This window comes from Arachis ipaensis, chromosome B6, assembly GCF_059453495.1.
Source record: "Arachis ipaensis isolate K30076 ecotype BB chromosome B6, ASM5945349v1, whole genome shotgun sequence".
NCBI classification, from domain to species: domain Eukaryota; kingdom Viridiplantae; phylum Streptophyta; class Magnoliopsida; order Fabales; family Fabaceae; genus Arachis; species Arachis ipaensis.
In genome coordinates, this window is record NC_142441.1 from 127,895,708 (window position 1) to 127,909,135 (window position 13,428).

At 31.3% G+C, this 13,428-nt stretch overlaps 2 protein-coding genes and 1 pseudogene across 2 annotated transcripts; all 3 read right to left on the reverse strand.

Moving 5' to 3' along the window:
* Nucleotides 1-1,115: 1,115 nt before the first annotated feature.
* LOC148562687 (uncharacterized) lies at nucleotides 1,116-3,062 on the reverse strand. Its single transcript, XM_088491423.1, has 2 exons — nucleotides 1,872-3,062; nucleotides 1,116-1,466 (listed from the first exon to the last, which is right to left on the reverse strand). The coding sequence occupies exons 1-2, from the start codon at nucleotides 3,060-3,062 to the stop codon at nucleotides 1,116-1,118; spliced, it is 1,542 nt and encodes a 513-aa protein (XP_088347549.1).
* Nucleotides 3,063-4,964: 1,902 nt separating this feature from the next.
* LOC107604927 (NAC transcription factor 47) lies at nucleotides 4,965-7,102 on the reverse strand. The gene is made up of 3 exons (XM_016306643.3): nucleotides 6,655-7,102; nucleotides 6,129-6,442; nucleotides 4,965-5,980 (listed from the first exon to the last, which is right to left on the reverse strand). The coding sequence occupies exons 1-3, from the start codon at nucleotides 7,085-7,087 to the stop codon at nucleotides 5,387-5,389; spliced, it is 1,341 nt and encodes a 446-aa protein (XP_016162129.2). The 5' UTR covers nucleotides 7,088-7,102; the 3' UTR covers nucleotides 4,965-5,386.
* Nucleotides 7,103-12,224: 5,122 nt separating this feature from the next.
* Nucleotides 12,225-12,797, reverse strand: LOC148562688 (secreted RxLR effector protein 161 pseudogene; annotated as a pseudogene).
* Nucleotides 12,798-13,428: the final 631 nt, after the last annotated feature.

Here is a 13,428-nt window from a genome sequence, read left to right on the forward strand (position 1 = left end):
TGAGTGTGAATTGGTGTAGTGACTAATGACTCAACAAATGGATCAGCTAAGGGTTCAGGGATATGTGCATCAGGGACTTCAATGTGTGTGTCATGCAAAATGTGTGTAGCATGTGGACTAGTGATTGCTTCATCGTAAATGAATGGGTCAAATGCATGAATGTTACTATTTTGTAATGCAGAGGGAACCTCGGTCTTATTGATAAAAGGAAAGTGAATTTCATAAAACTGAACGTTTTGAGATACAAATATTTCCCTTGAATGCATATTTAGTAAAAAAAATCCTTTGGTCCCCTCCCTAAATCCTAAGAAGGTGCACTTTCGTGCTCTTGGATCAAGTTTCAATCTGCCAGAGCAAATAGTGCTTGCAAATGCTAAGCACCCAAAAACCTTTAGGTTCGATAAGTCAGGCAGTGATGAATAAAGAACTTGATAAGGCGATGAATTTTGTAAAAGAGTGGAGGGAATCCAATTAATAATGTGAATAGCATGAGAGATAGCAAAATTTCAGAAGCACTTTGGAATGTTGGAGTGAAATAAAATGGCCCTTGTGACAGCTAGTATGTGTTGGTGCTTCCTCTCAACAATTCTATTTTGTTGAGGAGTTTCCACACATGATTTTTGATGCACAATACCAGTGTTTTCATAAAAAGATTTCATTAGAAATTCTGGGCCATTGTCACTTCTTATAATTTTTATTTGTTTGTTGAACTGGGTTTTTGCAAAGTTAACAAACGATTGTAAAAGACTACTTGCTTCTGATTTTGTTTTCATGAAATGCAAAATTCCAGAAGCACTTTAGAATGTTGGAGTGAAATAAAATGGCCCTTGTGACAGCTAGTATGTGTTGGTGCTTCCTCTCAACAATTTCATTTTGTTGAGGAATTTCCACACATGATTTTTGATGCACAATACTAGTGTTTTCATAAAAAGATTTCATTAGAAATTCTGGGCCATTGTCACTTCTTATAATTTTTATTTGTTTGTTGAACTGAGTTTTTGCAAAGTTAACAAACGATTGTAAAAGACTACTTGCTTCTGATTTTGTTTTCATGAAATGCACCCAAGTGTATCTGGACTTATCATCAACAACAGTTAAAAAATATTTGTGTCCATTTATTGAAGGAATTGAAAGAGGTCCCATATATCTACATGGATCATGTCCAAACAACATTCAGAAATGTTATTACTCAAAGTAAAGGGTAACAATTTTTGCTTAGCTAAATGACATGCATCACATGGACTATCTGTTTTATTATGCATGATAAAGCTAAAATCTTTTTTCATGGCAATTAGCCTTTTATATGGTAAATGTCCTAGTTTATAATACCATATATCCTTATTTGTTATTGCTTGTATGTGCATGATGCATGATTGGTTTTGCTGTAGTTTTATTACTTGAGAATCCAGTACATAGAGACCACCAACAGTTTCAGCTTTCTCAATCATCCTCATAGAGCTGCAGTCCTGGATCTCACACAGTGTATCTAAAAAAGTTAGTTTGCAATACAGTTTGGCAGTAATTTTGGACACGAAAATGAGCTTGTAATTGAAAGAAGGTATGTATAATGCATTTGTCAAATACAATTTTTCAGAAAATACAATTGTTCCAATTATGTTGCTTGTGGTGTATGAGCCATTTGACAATTTCACAAGAATTGGATCAATTGTGTAATATGTTTGAAAATCTTCAAGAGAATATGATACATGGTCTGTAGCACCTGTATCTATTACCCATGAAGTGCACTTATTTTCAGAAATTTTTAGGTCTTTAACACTTGTTTTAAAGTGAAGAAGATGTACCAAATTACCTTGAAGAGGTAGTGGCTGTGATTGTGCCACAATTTGGTTTGTGCTATGAATTGGTCTTACCTCATGGTTACCTAAAAGGGCTAGTAATGCTTGTCGTTGTTCTGCAGTAAATCCAGACTCCACAATTCCACTCCCATCCAGTTTGGTGCTGAGATCTTCATTTATTCTCTCAGACTCAACTGCTGCCAAAGAATTCACAGCAGCCTCTCCACCAAATTTGTTCCTCAAATGCGGTGGAAAGCCATGTTTCTTGTAGCATACATCCACGGTGTGACCGGTCTTGCCACAATGTGCACATTGCACTCTACTTCTCCCTCCTTGGCCTCTTCCAGTAGCTTGGGACCTTCCTCCTCTACCCCTCCCTCTCCCTCTGCCATATTGAGCCTCTGCAGTGTTTGAGGGAATGGCAAAGTGTGCCATGATATGTGAGGTTGGTCCAAGGCTATGAGCTTGCCGCTCTTGTTGTGTAAGTAAGGAGAATACCACATTGATGCTGGGGAGTGGTTCCATCAACATCACTTGAGATCTCACTCCAGAATATTGATCATTCAACCCTCTGAGGAATCTTGTTACTTGATCTTCAGCTCTATGGCTCTTTATTACTCCCAGGCCACATACACAGTTACTTCCACAACTACATGATGGAATTCCTCTAAAATTCTCTAACTCTTCCCATATCGATCTGAGATTTGTAAAATATGTTGTGACATCTAGATCTCCTTGTCGTAATGCATGCAACTCCTCTTGTAATTCGGCAACTCTAAACCTATCTCCTTGGTAATATCTATGCCTCAGATCACTCCACATATCACTAGCTATATTATTCCATATCACTGAGTGAGAGATGCTTGGTTCAAGTGAAAGGTTAATCCAGGCCACAATGTAAGTGTTGCATCTATCCCAAAGTCCAAACAAATTGTCATTCTCTTCAGGTTTAGCTATCGTACCATCTATAAAACCTAGTTTATTCTTCGATTTAAGAGCTAGCAACATTGATCTACTCCATGTGTTATAGTTTTTTCCATTTAAGATGACAGTTGAGATAGGAATACCAGGATTCTCAGAAGGATGAAGGTAGAAAGGATTTGAAGGATGGAGATCTAGTGCTGAGTTTGTGGATCCGCGATTCAGGTGAGCTTGTAATGATGCGATATGGTTCATGAATTGTGCGATACTTTGCAAATCGATGTTTGGAATCGTCGATTCTTGATTATTGCTTGAATCTTGATTGTTTCTTCTTGGTTCCGCCATTATCGCTCCAAATCGATGTGTGATTTGGACTTCTGAATTCTCAGTGTTGTTTATCGAGATTCAGAGATCAAGCTTCCACACTCTCAACTCTGATCTCATCTCATACACTACCTTCTCAAGGTCCACGCTCACCGCACCATGTTGAAGGTGCGGTGAAGGTAGCACAGAGTGTGTGAGTTAGATGAATGAGAGACAGAGGGAAGCATAGAAGAGTGCTTGATGCAGTGAATGGTAGAACTCATTTTTTACATGAGGCTTCAGGTCCTTATATACAATAGATAGTAGCTTGTGATTAGTTACTCATAACCACAAGTCTGTAACCAACTTCTTTTAATTAGTCCAGCTAGCACTAAGCTATTCACATGGTTAGTTGCTACATGTAATTGCATATTCTAAATACAAAAACTCAACAACAATTAGTTAGGAGTCCTAGCATGTACATTACGTAACAATATATATATATATAAGAGATAGATTGGATAAAAAAATGAGAGAGGGGAGGAAAAAACCTTAATTTTAGAGGAAAAAAATTAATTCAATTACAATAGAAATGACATATGACACATTTTGGTTATAAAATTAGTAATATATAATAGATTTTATATTCTTATCTATATTATATATAATAAGATAAATAATGACTGATTTTTTAGGCATGTAATATTGTTATATATGTATGTGGTGTTTACACTTATATAATAATAAAAAATATCATTTATACACTAAAATTAACTACTCAAATTAGTCACTACGTATTTGTATATAAATATATATGTTGTTTACCTATTTTTTTAATGTATATTTTATATTAGTGACGGATTTTAGTGTATATACACGTAGCATAGTTAAATAATAATAATAATAATAATAATAATAATAATAATAATAATAATAATAATAATAATAATTGATAAATATAAAAAAAAATCTAAAACCACCTACATCAGCCACACATCGCGATGTGCAGCAAAGTTGGACTTGGCTAGTCATTTAAGTTCTCCACAAAAGAAAGAGAAAAAAGATCGATTTTGGTGCGGATTCTCCAACTAGATTTTTTTTTTTTTTTGGGTTACATTTTTAGGTTAAATCTATGAAGCCTATAATAGTAATGTAATAGACATTCACGTGGAAAGAAAACACCATTAAGATGTACCTCAATTCTGTTAAATTTTGCATTAGTCTATCTATTTATAATCTTCATATCTGTTCTCCCCCATCTTTAATCTTCACTTGCTCTGATTTGTAAATTCTCATTCCAAATGGTAAAGGGATCTCCTAATAATATATCCAACGATCCTCCTATTTTCTAAAAAAAAAAAATTAATATACTAGCATTGAAAGAATTTTAATTTTAATGCGTTGAGTTTTATACCGTCATTCAATTAGAGTTATGCATTTAGATGACTTTTCAATAAGTGAATTTGAAAATTAATTATATTTATAATTTGCTAATACATGATTAATTGTATGAAACTTAAATTTGTGTTAAAAATATAAAAAAAAATAAAAAACTTTTCTTATTAAATTTTAGAATGGTGGAGGATTTTTCTTTTCACCTTAAAAGCAGTACTGAAACGTTTATGTTCATTTTTGTCATTTTAATATAATTAATAAATAAAATAAATGAGTGGCAAGCGTTACGTATCACATGACAACATGAATTGAATGAAGCATGAAGCATGTCATGGTTTCAAACGCGTGAACAATAACGGCCAGAATATAATGAAAGATATCCGATAAAAGGTTCATGCACCATTGAGCATAATGCTTTGCTGAAAATGGCAAACGGTGGTAACAATCCAAATCCAAAAGAAAATTCATAGCTACCGTAAACTTTTTTCCCGGAAAAGAATGAAAATTGAAAAATATATAAATATATGATCACAAAATCAGAACAATACCTTTATCTACAAAGAGTATATTTATCTATCAATATCAATAAAGCTAACCTGCCAAACCCAACAACTAACGTAACACCACGTACAAATATAATTAACATTTTGTACATGAATTTGCTTCTGATTTGTCACAAAATTAAGAGACTAGCTAGGATATTTTTCTTTGAATGACGGAATCTTCTTCCTTTCTTTTTGATTCCGGTTCATCAATAATCATCTAACAATAATCTCTAATTTCATTTATCAAGCACGAACTAAACAAAACAAAAAATAAATTAAAAAGAAAAAAAACCGGTACCTTTTGTAATTTTCTGTGTACTAATAATGACCAAATCGGTGGGCTCAACTTGTGGATTCGATATTTCAAATATCTTTTCCTAATTTCAATTTTTGTTTTCTTTTTCTTATTTTGGTCTTGTCTGCAATTTATCCTTGAAATCGAAGATGAGGAGCGAGAAGTAAGTGCTGGTTCAAGAAGGATTGCTTGACAAGGTAGTTCCATTGCGGGTTCTCGTATTGTGCAGTGTTTGTGTTGTTAATGTTATTAGGGAAGCTGCAAGAAGAAGAGCCCATAAGTTGGTGATGGAACTTCTTTGATGGGTGCAACACCGTTGTTGTTTCCTCGTCTATCTGGCGCTTTGACCTCATCAGCATCATGTTGCTGTTACTAGTGTTCTCCATGTTCGATGAATGGTTCAATTGGTTGGTGTTGATCTGGGAGTATTGTTCCTGATCAAGGGTGCTGTTGTTATTGTTCTCAGATAAGATGGTGCTGAGCATGGAGTAGTCCATGGCATCTAAGAGGTTTGAGAATGACACAGATTTTTGAGAGAGAAGTGGCTGCGGCGGCAGCGGCGGCGGTGGCGACGGCGACAGTGTTGGAATTGGACTCTTCAAAATGGTGTTCTTGAATAAACCATTTTCTTCTGCAGCCTGAACTTCACTCGACGGTGATTCCTCCGGTGAAGATACTGAGAATTTCGACTTCTTATAAATCCGGCACAGAACCCAGTCATCCAACTGCACAAAGGCACATGAATTAGCAAATTGGGCAAATCAGTTATAGCTCAAATGGCATGATCTCTCTATACTCACTTAAGAGGTTTCGGATTCGAATCACCTGTTTGTAAAAAAAAATATCAAGAGGAAGGGTAGTTAGTAAACTTACTCTCATGGAGGTATCTTTGAGCTTAATGGGTCTATTGTTGTCTACAAGACGATATTCGTGCATGATCCAATTGGTTTTAACACCCTTTGGAGGCCTTCCTTTGTAGAAAACAAGAGCCTTCTTGACACCAACGCTGCTCTCTTGGCCTACTCTACGTGTAACTGTGGCCGCCGGCGACACCACTATGGTCTTGTCGGTACCCGTAGCCTTCCAATACCCTGAAGCAGCTGCCCTGTTTGGCCTCGCACCGTTTGGGTACTTCCGGTCTCTTGGACTGAAGAAGTACCATTCTTTCTCACCAAACGCAGCCTTAGCTGGTGATAAAGAAACCACAACAAACCAATAATAATAAGCTTCCACATCACAACACTGTATGCTATAATATACAATAAAAATCAATGATACGTTGCGTCATTGATTATATTATGACACGACATGGCACAATCTTATCCTCATAACAAACACAAAATACTTACTAACAAGAATTGAAACAAAAAAAAAATGCTATTATATATATATATTATACCTGGTAATTCCCATGGATCCAATTTGTAGATATCAACCTCAGCGATGATGGAAACAGGTAAGGGTATGGATGCTACCTTCTTCCTAAGGTAGTGAAGAATGAGTTCTTCATCGGTTGGATGGAACCTAAAACCTGGTGGCAAATTTGATTCCGGTGATCCCATTTTTGAGAGCCTAATAATTTGGTGTAACAAAATATTTGTTATAGGCTTGGTGAGGAATAATAAGAATAACAGAAGGGAGAGAGAAGTTTGGTGTAGCAAACTAAAGTCTAGGAAAAGGGAAGAAGAGAGGATTGAAATTTTTGGGGAGGTGAGAAGTGAGGGGGATTTTATGGTTGACGGAATTTGTCGCCATGTGGAGAAAGAGATTAGGCCAAGAGGGGAAGGGGGCATGAATGAATGAGAAGAAGGATCAACTTCAAAATTTTCCATGAAGTGGGCTCCATTTGTATAAAAGAGAGAATGAATAACAAAATAACAACTATATACACATCAATTTTGTGTTTGGTGTTGATAATACTCAACTTTTTTTTTTAAATTTAATTTTAAAATATTGCTAAAATAAAAACAATATATATGTAGTGATATATTAATAAAAATAACTATTTTTAGTCACCATTTATTTTAAGAAATTATATTTTTAATATATTATATAAAAAATATTGTATTCAAATATTATAAAATAATTATTTTTTTAATGCTACAAATAATTGAGAATTATTTTTAATATTTCAAAAATATAATATATTTGTTTATTATACGTATTTTTAAAATAAATTCTTAATTTTTTAAGAGTCATAATATCAATAAAAAGATAAGAAATAATAATTGAATGATATAAATTAATCAAAAAAATAATTGAACGATATAATATTAATTTTATATTCTAATTTTTATTCCTTTACATAAAAATATCAAATATATATGCGATTAATATTAATTATAGAAAGAAAGCCATTTGGCATAGTGTGCTATACTGCTTAATGTTGTGTAATGGCGGCGGCTGGTGACTGACATCATCGTTCTTGAGATAAGATGGTCACAAGTGTCATTCAAGGCCCCATAAAGTAGAATCATTATGGGCATCATTCAGGATAAAGTGGGAATTTCAGCAACACCTTTTTGAATAGTAGAAAACTATAAATATTCATGTAGAGTAGCTTAACAGTTAACATAAATCTCTTCCGTTCAAAGTACGTACCAAAATAATTTTAATATTCATAACGTAAAAATTTTACATAATTATAAAATGAAAATTCAAATATTTATAATATTTCTTAGTTTCAAAAATTATTAATTTTATTGTTATAATAACATATTATCAGATATCTGTATTGATTTTTTGTGTGTTAATAATATATCAAAATTAAATTTTATACCTAAAGATAAAGTGTTAAATTTAGGAGTTTATAATAAAAAAAATGATTTATTTATATCTTTTATAGAAAAGTATAAGTATACAATAAAAATATTAAACAATGAGAACAATAGATATATATTAGATATTCAATTTACTAAGTATGTGGATAGTTATCTTAATATTAAAATTTAAGTGAGTAATTTAAGGATTTAGTATGTTTTTATTTTATTGAACAAATTTTAAAGCCTATTATTCATATTATTCACAAAAACTATTATTTACCTAACAAAGTCCATCTTTTATTTATTAGATAGTTCACAAAGAATATTTCACTTTATACAATAGTGAAAAACTAAATATCAAATTAACATTTACTTATATTTATATTTTATAAGATGAAATGACATTAATGACAATTTAAGAAAAATGATATTGTTAATAATTTTCTTATAATATATTTATCCATCATTCCATCTCACTATTAAATCACAATACGATATAGTGAAGATCATCTAGTCTTCTATACCAAAATTTATTAAAATCAGAACACTTATACAGTAACAGTACACTTATGTGTATAGATAGCTACCATTATCAGTTTAATAGTTAGTTCATCACGCTAAAAGTGTTGAACTCTATTTAGCTTCTTATTAAGAGAGTTAATTTGATCCCTCAATTTAATCTCATTATATTGAGGATTGAATTAAGTCATGCACTTATAGTACAATGTTAACTAGTCACTAGGCAATTGTATATATAAGTATTCTATTAATTAAATTATGACAAAAAAATTAACTTGATCCATAATTATAAAACTTAACAACCAAATATGTTTAAATATTAATTATTGGAGGATTCAAATTCAAGTACCGGATTGAAGGAAATGGTTCTTTTCAATACTTTTTGTTCTCAATTCGTAGGTATAATATTTTATTATATATTCTTTAAGTAAAATGAGAAAATATTATATAACAAACCACATTTAACAATATTAATTAAAAAAAATTGAGAGGAATCGTCTTCCCCGAAAATGAATCTTATCTTGTAATTACCTCTGGTGGTTGGTGTTGGTCCAGCTTCAGTCCTAGGAAAATTAATAAATTATTATTATTATTTTAGTGGGAAAAGAGAAACAGTAGTATCTCATTCAATTCTAAAACAGAAAATGTATATTAATGTGGTAGTGGCCGTTGTCATCGTCGTGGATTGAGGTGAGACCTTGGATTATTGTGCGGGTGCCATTTGACACTTTGACTGGATCCCCAACCTTTTATACCATCTATATATTCTAACTGGATCACTCTTCACTACTTTAATTTTATATATTAAGGTTGGGTATATTGTGCTTTAATATTTATCATTAACCGGAAAAATATATTTTTAAGAAAAACTTAAGTTCATAATTGTTATTCTTGAAAATTTTTTTTATGGTATCTCTTAATATGACAATTCGAAAATTAATTGAATAATATATTTATATATTTAATTTTTTTTATAAATTAAGGCTAACTAAATTAAATAATAAAATTTAAAGTAATATTATTTATAATTAATTTTTATTAATATTAAATAAATTTAATTAAATTTAATTAATAAAAATATTTAAATATATAATATTATTTAAATTAATTTATCACAAATTAAAATTTTATTTAAAAATTTGTTATTAATTAATAAATTGTTACATAACTAAAATAAAATTTAAATTCCGACTTAAACAGATAAATGTATTAACCATTCCACCAGCTTAAATTTATTTAATTCTTGAAATCTATTCCATCTTCTTTCGTTCCTCTCCAATCACTCCAATAATAACTATCATGTGAGTTTGGGATTTATCTCATCCACGTATATCTAGATTCTAGAACTTCAGAACATATGGTTACCAAACTATTTTAAGCCATTATGTTAATCTCTTAGGTTGAGTTTATTATCCAATTACAAAAGACTTGTCAACAATAACTCTATTAGCAATTAATATGTTACTTTTACGAGTTATTTTTAATTTGTGTTAAATATATTAGTCATAAAAAATTGAAAACACTATCAATCTACAGTTCTTTGCTATTCATACAAATTATTAAAATGATAAATATTACGAATCTTTAGTTTTAATTAATAAGTCTGATATACATATATATTTTTAAAAATATACGATAAGATTATTATTATTAAATTTTTTAAATATTTTTAATAAATACAAAATAAAAATATTAAAAACTAATAAAATTTATTATTTTAAATCAGTAGTTAATCAATTATATTTAAAGAATAAATTAAAAATATATTATTAAATTATTAAATTAAAAGAATTAGATTGATAATTAAAAATATTAATAAAAAATAATAAATTTTACTAATTTTTAAATTTTTAAAAATAAATATATTAAAAATTTAAATTTTTATATTTATAATAAAAATTATTTTAATTTATAATCTTAATATATATCGTTAAAACATAAATAAGATAAATCATATATAGAAAAATGTTAAAAAACTAACAGATTTTATAATTTATAATTATTAATTAATTATTATTAATATTTTTAATAATATAAAATTATTTATTTTTTTATAATTAAATACTGATCATACTTTAATAAAAGTAGACCCTAGACTTTTTCGTCGTTATATATATATATGAGAAAAGGATAAATATGTCCCTGATTTTTTATTCTTTGGACATTTTTATTTCTGACTATTGAAAAATATTTTTAAGTTTCTGATCTTCATAAAATTTGGATGGATCAGTCTCTGAAAAAGGCATTTGGACAGATCAATCCCTAACGGAGGCATTTGGACGGAGGGACTGATCCGTCCAAATTTTGTGAAAGTCAACAACTTAAAAATATTTTTCAATGATCAAAAACAAAAATATTCGCAAGACAAAAGTCAGGAGCTATTTATCTTTTTCTCTGTATATATATCACAGTTAGACTTAGAGCGAAGTGCACACATCCCTGTATGCTTAGAGGATTTGACGATTTGTGTTAAAACTTAAACTATTGGGTACTGGGCCTAACTTGTTGTCAAAGACGTCAATCATGAAACTTAAGAAAGAAAGTGATCCAAACTTTGGTACTGTATTATTATTGTCCTCTCGATTAAGCCGTAACCTCAAAAATATCATGGACATTCATTCTCGTGCGGTCTGAAAAGTAGAATGTCCTTCGTTGACCACTAGATAGTAAGATAGCATACTTAATTGAAAAGAAAACGAGGAGAAATGATTTCCCTTTATCAATAACAATAATAATGATATTTGAGCAATTTGTGAAGCCTGTGTCTCAGCCGATTTTTCCACACCCTCTTCACGCATTGCAATTTTGCATAAGGATGTTAACCGATTGGATCATCGGATTTGAACAAATTCATCATCCTCATATTTTACATGCATTTAAAGGATTCTTTTTGGAATGTTTCTTTATTGGTAAAAGAAGAAGGTAATTTTAAAGACAATATAATTAAAGTAATCCTTTGCTTAAAAAAAATAAATTTAAAATAAATATAATATATATTTAAAATAAATTAAATTATATATATTTATACACGTATTTAAAAATGATCAATAAGTTTGGGAATGAAAATCTTCGATAAAAAAAAGAATTCCCATAAAATTTATATTCAATTTAAACAAATTACGAAAGAAAGAAATTATATACTAATAAATTTAAATTTTTTTGTGAAAAATCGGTTCATACTATAAGCAATAAGGGATGAACGCTAAACCTTCAAGAATAGGAGAAGAGAGTTTTTGAACTTTAAATTCTTGATGTGAATTACAGAGATTGAAAATTTTGATTAGTAAATCTCAAATTGTTGATGTTATAAGTTTACCTATATATAGTGTGAATGTCCTAACTAACTATCCTACTTGGCATAAATACAATAAGCAGTTGCTAAAGTTACTAAAATAACTATTTAGTTAACTCTATCCATGTCAGCAAGTTAGTTATGTAGAAGAGTTTGAAGTGTGAGTAGAAAATGGTGAAATCTAAAGGCATGAAGTTGGTTCCACATCCCCTCTCCCCCCTCCCCTCCTCTCAAGGTTGAGCTTATGAAGGCCATATAAGCCAAGCATGGAGTGACAAGAAGAAAAGGGTGCAGGGGAGAGAACTTTAGTGAAGATATCAGCAATTTTGGTATAATGTGGAGATGGGAAGGAGCTTAATAACTTGTGCTTGAGCTTTGTTGCGCATTATATGGCAATTAGCTTCTATATGTTTGGTACATTTGTGGAACACTGGATTGACCGCGCGCAATATGCAATGTAGATTGACTGTCACAATAGATAGTTGTTGGTCTGAGGATTGAAATTTTGAAATCTTGAAGGATGAAGATGATCCATTGAGCTTCACATGTCAAGGAAGCCAAGGCTCTATACTTGGCTTCAGGAGAGGAGCGAGCAACGGTAACCTGTTTTTTACTCTTCCAAGTAATTAACGTAGTACACAAGAAAAAACAATAGCCGGATATGAATCTCCTTGTCTCAGGGCAGGTGGCCCAGTCACTATCTGAGAAGCCGATGAGTTGTAAATCTGATTCGGTCTTGAACAAAAGACCTTGGGCAGCAACAGATTTTAGATACTTCAGGACTCGTAGAGCGTCTTGAAAGTGTTTACTAGTGGGGCAATCAAGAAACTGACTTAGCTTTCTAACGGCAAAGCTAATTTCGGATCTTGTATTGGTTAGGTATAAGAGTTTTTCTAGCAATCTTCTGTATTCACTAGCATTTGGCATTGGGTCTCCAGATTCTTTAGAGAGATGAGAAGTGTAATTCATAGGAGTTTAACAACTTTTAGATCCAAGCATGCCATATTCTTCAAGCTAGTCTAGACAATATTTTCTTTGATACATTGCTATTTCTCTCTTGCTTCGAGCAAATTCAAAGCCGATAAAGAACTTTAATTCTCCAATGTCTTTGATTTTGAAGAGGTCATAAAGATGTTGCTTTAAAGCTGTGATTTCTCTATAGCAGTTTCCAGTAAGTACCAAGTCATCGACATAGAATATCATAGTTGTGAATCCAGAACCAGCAACCTTCATGAACAAACTATAATCATGTTTTGACTGAGTGTAGCCAAAGTGGACCAAAGTGTAAGCTAATTTTGAGTTCCACTGTTTGCTGGCTTACTTTAAGCCATAGAGTGACATCTCTAATTTGCATATTAGCTTTGGATTAGACACGTTCAAACCAGGGGGTAGTTTCAAATAGACTTCCTCTTCAAGGTCTCCATGTAAAAATGTTGTGTTCACATCCAACTGGTGGACGAACCAGTCTTTGGCGGCTGCAATGGCTATAAGAATCCTCAATGTGTTCATTTTTACAATGGGACTAAAGGTGTCGAAATAGTCCTGGCCTGGAACTTGGGTGAATCCTTTTGTTACCTGTCGAGCTTTGCACCTTTCAATA